The 10831-nt window shown below is 43.4% G+C and overlaps 1 protein-coding gene across 1 annotated transcript; it reads right to left on the bottom strand.

Moving 5' to 3' along the window:
• Window positions 1-376: 376 nt before the first annotated feature.
• TBP (TATA-box binding protein) lies at window positions 377-8254 on the bottom strand. The gene is made up of 7 exons (XM_056853772.1): window positions 8183-8254; window positions 6442-6767; window positions 4748-4835; window positions 3783-3874; window positions 2351-2518; window positions 1066-1160; window positions 377-764 (listed from the first exon to the last, which is right to left on the bottom strand). The coding sequence occupies exons 1-7, from the start codon at window positions 8234-8236 to the stop codon at window positions 685-687; spliced, it is 903 nt and encodes a 300-aa protein (XP_056709750.1). The 5' UTR covers window positions 8237-8254; the 3' UTR covers window positions 377-684.
• Window positions 8255-10831: the final 2577 nt, after the last annotated feature.

Here is a 10831-nt window from a genome sequence, read left to right as displayed (position 1 = left end):
AATGGCAAACACATTGCTTTAATACTGGGTTGTTAAGAAAAATCTTATAAAAAACATTTCAATACATTTAAGCATTCTACAAGCATGCATTTAGTACATTAAACAGCAGCATAGCCCAATCAATTTCCCGTTTATAAACAACATTTCTTATACATTTAAAACCCAAAAAGGTTGTTTCCTAAAAGGAATATGTACAGTCATCTGTTTTTATTAGCAATTTTTTTCTGCCCTGCTGAACACTGGAAATAGGGAATGTGTCTGGCACAAAGTAGGTCTAGAAATGTTGAATTAAAATTTGTCCGTAAAAATCAATGGCTGAAATACCTTAATACTGTAACCGAAGTGTCGAGTATTGGATAACATGTTTGTTTTCTCCTGAACCAACCTGCCAGCATGAGATTTCCAAATAAAAAAGATTAGACATTAAAACGGTTTAAAAACTAAAGTATAAATAAAACTCAACTTTCTCCAAAGAGAGGTCCAATAAAGCAACTCACAGAAACTCAATACAGACATAATACACAAAGAGAACTTCCCTGCCCATAAAGATCGGGGAATAGGCACTAACTGAGAAAATACTCCAAGTCTGGACTGTTGCAGTCTGTAAATCTTTTTTACCTTTTACTGCTGTGCCATAGTCAATACCTTTTAAAATGTGCCAACTTTGGTAAGCACTGGGAACGGTTACGTTGTCTTTCTGAATCCTTTTAAAATTGGATATATATTTTCAAATGCTTCATAAATTTCAGCTCTGACTTTTGCACCTGAAAGAAATTACACTAGATATAAAACATTGTTTAAACAACATACACATTACGTATTAGCGATTATGCGGTTACCGATGTTCATTGGTTTGTTATTTTCCTACAAGTATGCAAATAATTACTAGAGAGTATTATTGATGCAAGTGGTTAGAATCCAGCTCAAATACTTAACAGCACAAAATGTCTAAGACAACATCTGAACAATTTAGATTTGTTCTAAGTTGTTACTTTTAAATAATTCTTTGTACTACAGTTTAGCTCCTTAGGTACCCTCAATGCAGTGATTTCATATGTGGCTTACCAGTTAAAACTACTTTCCCAGAAACAAATATAAGGAGGACAATTCTTGGTTTGATCATTCTGTAAATTAAACCAGGAAAAAGCTCTGGCTCATAACTGAAAGAAAAAACAAACAGGAAACAATTCTAGATTAAACTATTCAGTAAACTGAATAAATAAAACATTAGCTAAAGCTGTAGGTTAATCAATATTTAAGATGCAAGTCTAGAAGCAGAAACCACTTTTTTCCCTTGACTCAAGATAGATTTTTTAAAATATAAAAATGGCATTTGTATAAAATCCTGTGGTTGACATGTAAAAATATATATATTTCTAGTTAGGTCAAAGAGTCTAAATAGTACAGAGTGGAATTTAAATACTTTATCACACATTCTGAGCACTGACCAATTATCTCTACCCCCACGACAATTTTAAAATCCTTTGCCTAATTTGGGGTAGTGTGACAGATTCTATTTCTCCAGCTATTCTGCTACTTATTTGCATTGTGCACTTACAAGCCCATTCCTGGGGGGTGGGGGTATTTCCGTGGTGGCCAGGAGCAGCGCACCCATGCCTCCTCCTCTGAGGCTTCCCGCAGAGGTAAAAAAAGGTACTTAAAAATTTTAAAATAGAAAAAAGCCCCATTGAGAACAGCGAGGCTACGACACCAAAAAAACGTGTTGTCGCTACGCCACTGTGCAAGGGGGTATTCCCGGGGCAAAAGGGGTTAGGAAGCCAACTAATATCAGCTCTGCCCCTGGGAATGCCCCAGGAATACCCCCCCCCATGCCAGCATGGGCATTCTCTTCCGGGATTTAGTTCCTGGAGTGGCTGCACTGGCGGGGGAGGCTGGTGCAGCTCCGCAGCACTCAGGCGCTGCCGTAAATGCCCTCCATGACGGCATAAGTATCTGTTATCACAGGTAACTAGGCACTTATGCTGCCACAGGGTCACGCCGGCTCCTAACGAGCTTCACCCAGCCCCCTCAGTAATGCGCCATTATTATTGGATTGAAGTGTCTACATTTTCTATTGAGGTGTGACAAATTTTCTAGCTAAGCAAATAAAAAGGGCGTCCTGTTTGCTTGAATGTTAGAGCAGGTTTGTGGTGTTGCATAGCCTCCTTAGAGAAATACAAAATACTGTCTGACCTTGGCAAGATATACTGGCAGATGTAACGCTACGGTTAGGCAAACATAAGGAAGAATAATAAGATGGGCAACACAGGAGTAAGCAGATCAGACGGCGTTCGCTCATTCTTTTTTATCAAGTAGTATTCATCAAAACCAGCACTAATCCTCTATTTACCTGCTAAATTGTTGATGCGTAAGTACCAATCCCTCAAGCCTGATGGGGAATTTTACATCACAACTGCCCACCATATTCTGAATCTTAAAATCCAAGAATTTGGCTGGAAAGCCCAACTTCTGCACAACTCTGGCATACTTTCTCGCAGCCAACCTTGACTGCTCCTCACTGGAAAACATTAAAAAAGCAGTGTTGTAATTTTCACCAAGAAAATACTTTTTTTTTTTAATTTACATTACTTAGTCCGCATTACTCAATTGAGACTCAAAGTAGATTACAGAGTGTACATTAAGGGCAATCAACAGAATGAGACATCTAAGAAAGAATGTAACAGGGCTAGAATTAGAGAAATCTGAAACAAAGCATAACTATTCGACATGATACATTAAACCAGGGATGGGGAACCTCAGGCCCAGGGGCGAGGACATTTTTGGTGGCCCTCGGGAGCTCCAGGGCCCTGCCGCGGAGGCGGGGCGTAGAGCGGCCCTCCCCGAGGGTATTCCTGGGGTTGCGGCTTACAGGGGCACTGTGGCACCCTTTGGACCTCCTCTCGCCAACTGTCAGCTGTTGGTCGGCGAGAGGAGGGGCGGGGGAGGGATGCTTCCCCAAGGCTGCCCCCTACAACTGCGGTGTGCAGGAACGCCGTGGCACATTGTAAGCCCCTCTCGATGCCTGTCGGCTGTTGAGCAGCGAGGGGGGGGGGAAGAGGCCTGAGGCTCCCGGAGGCAGAGCATGCATGCGGGAGCCGATCGGGCTTCGGGGGGGGGCTTTTGTGGACTCTGGGGGGAGAGGGTATGGAGACTGGGGCCCGGTCACGCGGGGCTCTGTGCGCCGCCGTGTGTGTGTGTGTGAAGTCTTTTTGTCTTCCTTTTCTGTCACTCTTTCTCCCCCTCTTTTTCTGTCTCTTTCTTTGTCTCCCTCCGTCCTTTTCTTTCTTTCCCTCCGTCATTTATTTTCTTTCTCCCCCTCTCTCCATTTCTTTCTCCCATTCTCTCTCTTTCTCCCTCCCTCTTCCTCTTTCTCTGTTTTCCTTCCTCCCTTGCCGATCGACTGTGGGCTGCCCCCCCGGCGCCTTGTTTGCTTGGGCCCCACCGCTGGCTGCCCTCCCGTCTGGGAGGGGGAGCGGGGGCTCCCTGCAGGCCTTCTCTGTGTGGCCTCCCCTGGGGTTGGCAACCTCCAGGTGGTGGCTGGAGACCTGGCAACCCTAGCCTCTCCCCCCCCCCCGGGAGATCTGCACCTGGTATGGCCCCTGAATGATGTCATAAATGGCCCTTGGCAGGAAAAAGGTTCCCCACCCCTGCGTTAAACAACGCAGAAAATAGTACAAATACAGCATGATGTGCATGTGACCAGTGTGCTAAACGACTTGTTATTCTTAACTAGTTCTGAATGCTGGTGAGATTAATCACAGATACCCAATCACCTCACATACCTTTTAGCCCCTGTACACACCATTTTCCCAGAGCTGAATATAAGTGCAGTGGTACGCGGCTCTCTTATTCTCATAATCACAGCAGCAAAACGCTGAAAGGCACAGAAGGTTATTACTATAAGAACCACAACTTACTCTCACAACCTTTTAAAAAAATTTTTGCAGCCAACAGGAGATATTAGCAAACCATTTTTTAAAAATGCATTGTGTGTGTTTGTATTAAGTGCCGTCAAGTCGCTTCCGACTCATGGCGACCCTATGAAAGTCCTCCAAAATGTCCTATGCATTCGCCACTTTATTTCTCACCCTTCAGTCAACTTAATTCTGAAATCATTTTCACTGCAGAATGAAATTCTACCATAATACACCACGGGAAGCTGGGACTATACAAAGCTCTCAAACTGTTTAACAAATCTCTGGATGTTAACAGTCCACAAGTAACTTAAAGGTAAAGGTCCCCTGTGCAAGCACCGGGTCATTCCTGACCCATGGGGTGACGTCACATCCCGACGTTTCCTAGGCAGACTTTGTTTACGGGGTGGTTTGCCAGTGCCTTCCCCAGTCATCTTCCCTTTACCCCCAGCAAGCTGGGTACTCATTTTACCAACCTTGGAAGGATGGAAGGCTGAGTCAACCTTGAGCCAGCTACCTGACACCAACTTCTGTCAGGATTGAACTCAAGTCGTGAGCAGAGCTTGGACTGCAGTACTGCAGCTTACCACTGCGCCACGAGGTTCCTAGAAGTAACTTACACAGACATTATTTCCATTTTAGAAAGCCAACTTTTGCCCTTCGATCTGCTTCACTGTAGTACACAGGTAGTTAAGAAAGTAATTCAGTCTTGCGAAACATGATTTATCCTTGTGGACAGATCAGTTATAAAAGCAGATACTGGAGATACTAAATGAAAACAGCAGGAGTCAGAGGCAGACCTCTCAAGACATATGTTGTCCATTGTCCTTTACCTTGGGATTGTATTCAGCATTTCGAGCACGAAGGGCAATAGTTTTCAGGTCCAGTTTGCAGCCAAGGTTTACTGTAGATACAATATTCCTAAAGGCAATTTAGAAACACATTAGTCAAGCTAGAACACCTCCATATCGGAAATCATCGCCCATTTTATTATTGCATTTGAGGCGACTCAACTCAAAAGCCAGCCCAAAATGACTCAAGCATGCCAGATTTACATCGGACACTATTTCAACAGCGTCCACTTACTTATTTTGATTTTATGGTGATCATAAATATATCTGTCACAAGACGGTAGCCACAGTATTAATGGAAAATTAGGGACACGGACAAGAGCCCGGACGTTTTTATTACAGATACAGAAAGCAAGCTTATTAAGTTTCTGATACAGGTCCTTCCTATGGAATGCAAAAGAGACACCCATCTCAGTAATGATAAAACAAACATGCTATTACAAAAAATAGGCTGAAATGTAGAGCTCCCCAGACAGCTGGGGCAATTAAGATGGCGCCAGTAATCACTGTAAGATGTCGCATGTATTAATATGCGGAAATCTGCTGGAAACTGTTCTTTTGAGAATGTATGCCAAAGTTCTGAACACAGTGAAAAATCGCTGTATCAAAACTACAGAAGCCCATTCAGTGCAACAGGCCCGTGCATTCACAGCAAGAAGGCCCCACACTTGCTTTGTATCATTATGGATGGCACAGCATCCTGGAGGAAATGGGTCATAAGAGAAAACTCCAAGGAAAAAATTTCTCATCGTCCCCTCATGTTAAGTTTGGGATTCTCTACCCCGATCATCTGCTGAAGCCCAAGCATCTTGTGCAAATGTTCCAAGATCTATCTGGGTGATTTGGGGGAAAGGTTGTGTCTGTCTGTGATCGTGGTTTTGCAGCCCAATCTTAAGCCACAGGGGTGAGGGCACTGCTAATGCCAATATGGAATCAGAGCAACGGGTTTCCATCCCACGTTCGTTTGGGGGCAAATATGCACTAAAAAGGACACAATTCCAAGTTGTAGAGAGCATAACAAATACACAGAAATCCTTCCACTCACATTCCTGGGGGACTGGTGCAAGTGGCACTACTCTGGCATCCATGCCAGTTTGCACAGAGCAAGTGGCATGGATGCTGGCATAGGGGTCATGATGCCTCCTAAGTCCAGACAGCCCCCAAGCTCAGGAATGGGCTGTTAGCCACACTCCTCTCCCAAGTTAATCCTGATGGCACCCAATTCTATGCCACACTTCTCCAGATATGCTAGTGTATCTTCAAGTTAGGCTGGTATCTCTCTGTGTTACACTGGCACAGAGCCATTCAGAGGCAGTGCTTAGGATTGTGCTGTTAGTCTGTGATTGCAGATATATTTTATGGAGTACTTCACTTTAATATTTAAACTGACCCACGCCAATAATTAAATATGTTTTTGGCCAAGATCACCAGGAAGCTTTCCTACTAACCACCTAAGCAGCTAATAAAACTGCAACAGTTCCTCGAGTCCAGCATCCCATTTCCTCCACAGCAGCCAGACCAGGTACTTTCAGAAAGGCAACAGCGCTCAGAAGTCAGTAATCAGAGGAACGCTCTGCCACTAGATATGAAGATTCAGAGGCAGATGACCATACAGTCACCAACTGAAAACATTGCTGAAGGATGGCAGGAAATAAAAGAGGACAGCAAACACTTACTGAAGCTGTGGCACGATCCCCGAGCTTTCAGAAGCGGGTGTAGCAGGAGTTATTGGGGTCATGGGAGTCATTGGAGAGGGGTAGAGAGGCGTGGTTCCTGGCAAGGGTGCAGTAGTAAGCGTCTGAGAGTGGAAGAGCTGCGGTGTCTGACCAGAGGCCCCCTGCGTTGGCTGGGACGTAGACTGCTGTGCGGCCGCTTGCTGCTGCTGCCTCTGCTGCTCTTCCAGTATAGATAAACTATTGGTGCTCTGAACAGGCTGTGGGGTGAGCCCTGTGCCATACGGCATCATGGGGCTGAAGATAGGGATGCCAGGAGTCATTGCGCCCTACAAGAAGACAAGACAACTTATGAAGAAGAAAATGGACAAGAGTTTCTACCACTTAAGGAAGAATCAAACCGGCTTACAACCACCTTCCCTTCCTCTCCCCATAACGGACACCCTGTGAGGTAGATGGGCATGAGAGAGTTTGGAGAGAACTGTGACTAGCCCAAGGTCACCCAGCTGGCTTCATGTGTAGGAGTGGGGAAACAGATTCAGTTCACCAGATTAGTGTCCGCCACTCATGTGGAGGAGTGGGGAGTCAAACCCGGTTCTCCAAATCAGACTCCACCCCTCTAAAACCACCACTCTTAACCCATACACCACGCTGGCTCCAGCTGTAAATCTGATCATCATGAACAGGATCAACCAATTGTTCAATCGCATGATCAACAATAATGTATTTACTTGGAATAGTAGCCATAGTAAGACCCACCCACTGTGGGGAAGGGAGTATTTCACTTCAGTAAGTAGGTCCATTGTATCCCCTTATTGCCATATTATTTCATTCTGACCCAAACAAGGGAACTAAAATTCACATTCCTTGGAATGAGAATCAGCCTGTTAACATTAACAAAATAAAAACCGGATCGCTCATAAATATGCTTTCGCTGGCCCTTTAACCATTTTATGTGAACGTTTCCCAAAGTTCTGATAACACAAGAACATTCCCCCCTCCCTGTGAACTCTCTTGCACTCTGAACTGTCATGGTGTTTGTTGTGTGTATCTATCTATCTATCTATCTAAAACATATACAAACACAACAAACACCATGACATATGGTCCCCAAGGTGATGAACATGAAAACATCTAAAAAATTTAATGTTCAGATGTTTTAATGTTCATCGCCTTGGGAACCCTATTTGGTGGAAAGGCAGCATAAAATGTTTTAAATAAAGAAATGTACAAAGTCAAAGAAACAGAATACTGGGAACTGGTTCAGGATGGGTGGAAATGAGGAGGAACAGTGCTCATTTTTTCATTTGTACATACAGAAGGGTATGACCTGGAGGCAGATCTTCTTCAGTACACCCAAAATCTGGAGATTCACATCCAAATGACTTAGCTTGAGCAGGGAAGCAAGCAAACGGTTCCATACTATCAGACCGTGGTTGCTGCCTTGGTAAATCTGGAATAGGGTTGGCCAGAGCAAACATGGTTTCACCCAAGGCAATAGCCTCAGTGAAGGAGCAGAGGGACTTGGTAGAACAAAGCAGGGGAGGACCCTGGTCTCTCTACATAAGAAGCAGGCTGCGCACAGCAGCTGGAGGGTTAAGGAGATTGATGCAACAACAGGGACAAATGGGAAGGAGGGCTAGACCCCAAATCATTGGGCTTTCAGAAGCCGTCACCTTGGTATGAGTCAATAATTCACTTTGAATACCCCATTTTTCAGCACTCAAGAGTTTTCACATTTTACCTGAGGGGATGCTAAGCCCTGGGCATAGGGTGGCAAGCTGTTGTTTTGATCCATGGCCCTAGTCTCGGAACTCGTCAAATGATACGTAGTTCCGCAAATGCAGTCCAGAAAAGCAGTTTCACACCATCAGCCTTGAGGAAGTATCTTTGCCTAAAGCATCCTAATGACTAGCTATGCAGTCAGTGGTGACATATTTGGGAAGGGATCAGCTCTCAGATGTCTATATCAACGATTCCAAGCCTGAAAGAGAGAAAAAAATAGTGTCATGACATGCATGCAGCATTCTGGAGTAAAACTATTTATGGACAATACTCATATACTCATGATGTATATAATACAGCAGGACTTGACAAATCTTCTTGGACTCTAGGAGCTAACCCAAGTATTTACTAGTTATTACTAGAAATATAATATTTCTGGAAATGCTGAAGCCACTGAACAAAACTCTTTCCCCATTTTTTTTTCAGCAAAAAGAATTTTGGGTGTGTGTGGAAATTAGATACATGCTAGGCTTACTATCAAACTTAATTGCACTGGCAAATCTGTTTCTAAAACTCCCACACAACAAAAAATACAAGTCTCTAAACATTAAGTACCGTAATCGATTTAACTGTAAGAAACTTTCTTCCTCCTACAGCTCAAATTATGAACTAGTTATACTAAAATACTTCGATTTCAACTTTTTAATGTGTTTTATGTTTTTATGTTTTCAGACTAATGCCAAGCAACTACCAGATAGTCAAGTGTGTTTTCCTTGAGATAAACCACAAACAGAAACATCCTTGGAAAACCAGGTAAGTTGTCCCGAGTTGCTCGGAGGAAGTATGAGATGAAAATGTAAGATCCATACCCTAACTCCCTTTCAGTTGTGCTGGTGCGTGAGTTAACACTTATAAAACATGTGTGTTGGGGGGGGGGGATATGCCCCAAAGTCCAAAATGAAGTGATTTACTCAAAAGAAAGTTGAAAGGGAGAGAGTGAAAAGGGTCAAATCTTTTTAAAACACTTGAATGTTATTCAATGCAACAATAAAAACTCAACCTAAAAATACGCCGCAGCTTCAGTGCAGGAAACCAAGATAGTTGGACCCATAGATGACAAAGGACTGAAAAGGATTGCTTCAGGAGGTCAGGGAGATTGCAGAGAAGCTGAGTGAGTACTTTGCAGAGAATGGTGGACAAATAGCTTTGCCAGACTCACTATCTGAAGGACTCAGTTAAAGACACAACAAGCGATGAAGTCTGGGGCTAACTGGCAAATTAAAATTAACGAGTTACCAGGTTCTGATGGGATTCACAAGAGACTTCTTAAAGGAACCACATAGGAAGTCTGATCTCTTAAAGAGAAATATACAACTTCATTGAAGCTAGCTTTCTTACTAGAAATGTAATACCCATTTCTAAACCGGAATTCACCAAGATTCAGGAAATTACAGTACTGTTAGTTTAAGTGCTGCTCCATACATACTAGTGAAAAGTTTTATTAAACACTGAAATATGAAGAATATTGCACAGGAAGAACTAACATGGCTTTTGTTATTGGAAGTTCTTTTGAAGTCCTCTGAAAGCATCAAATAAGTATGTGGGTATGGCTGTCCCAACAGATGTTTTTATACTTGATCTTCCAAAAAGCTTTTGACAAAAGTTCCTCACCAAAGGCTCCTGGGTAAAATTAGCAGACATTGGATAAGAGGACAGGTCCTCTTGTAGATTAGAAGCTGGCCAAACAGGAAGCACAGACTAGCAGGAATAAACAGACAGTTCTCACAATCCGGGAAATAAGGAGCAGAATCTGTACTGGATATTATTTCACTTGTTCACAAATGATCTGGAACCAGCTGGGAGAAGTGAGGGGGGGGGGTCAAAGTTTGTGGGGGACACCAAATTATTCAAGATGACAAACCCCCGAGCAAAAAAAGATATCTTCTAACTAAACAAAAAGGCAAAAACAATCAAATAAGATTTAACGTAAGTAAACATTAACTGATGCACGGCTGGGGCAACAACTAACACTCCAAAGTTCATACATACATCAAAGGAGAACACACTGGCAAGACTAACCAGGAAATAAATGGTGCATAATTCAATTAAAGCTTCACCTTCATGTGCAGTGCCACTGAAAAAAGTAGATTTCATGCCATGGATTATTAGGAAAGGAATGGAAAATAAAAAGGCCAGTGCCACATGGCCACATTTGGAATACGAAATACATTCTAGAATCATAGAGTGGGAAGGGACCATACAGGCCATCTAGTCCAACCCCCCTGCCTAATGAAGGATCAGCCTAGACCATCCCTGACAAGTGCTTGTCCAGCCTCTGCTTAAAGACTGCCAGTGAAGGGGAGCTCACCACCTCCCTAGGTAGCTGACTCCGCTGTTGAACAACTCTTACTGTAAAAAAAAATCCTAATATCCAGACGGTACCTTTCCACCTGCAATTTAAAGCCACTATTGCGAGTCCTATCCTCCCTGCCCTCCTCTAAGTGACAGCCCTTCAAATACTTAGAGAGCAATCATGTCCCCCCTCAACCTCCTCTTCTCCAGACTAAACATTCCCAACTCCCTCAGCTTTTCCTCATAGGGCTTGGTTCTAGTTGCCCTAGGTGAAAAAGGTGCAGAAGAGGACAACCAAAACAACCAAAGACTTAGC

The sequence above is a fragment of the Euleptes europaea genome, chromosome 7, assembly GCF_029931775.1.
Source record: "Euleptes europaea isolate rEulEur1 chromosome 7, rEulEur1.hap1, whole genome shotgun sequence".
NCBI lineage: Eukaryota > Metazoa > Chordata > Lepidosauria > Squamata > Sphaerodactylidae > Euleptes > Euleptes europaea.
This window is presented reverse-complemented; position numbering and strand designations above follow the sequence as displayed.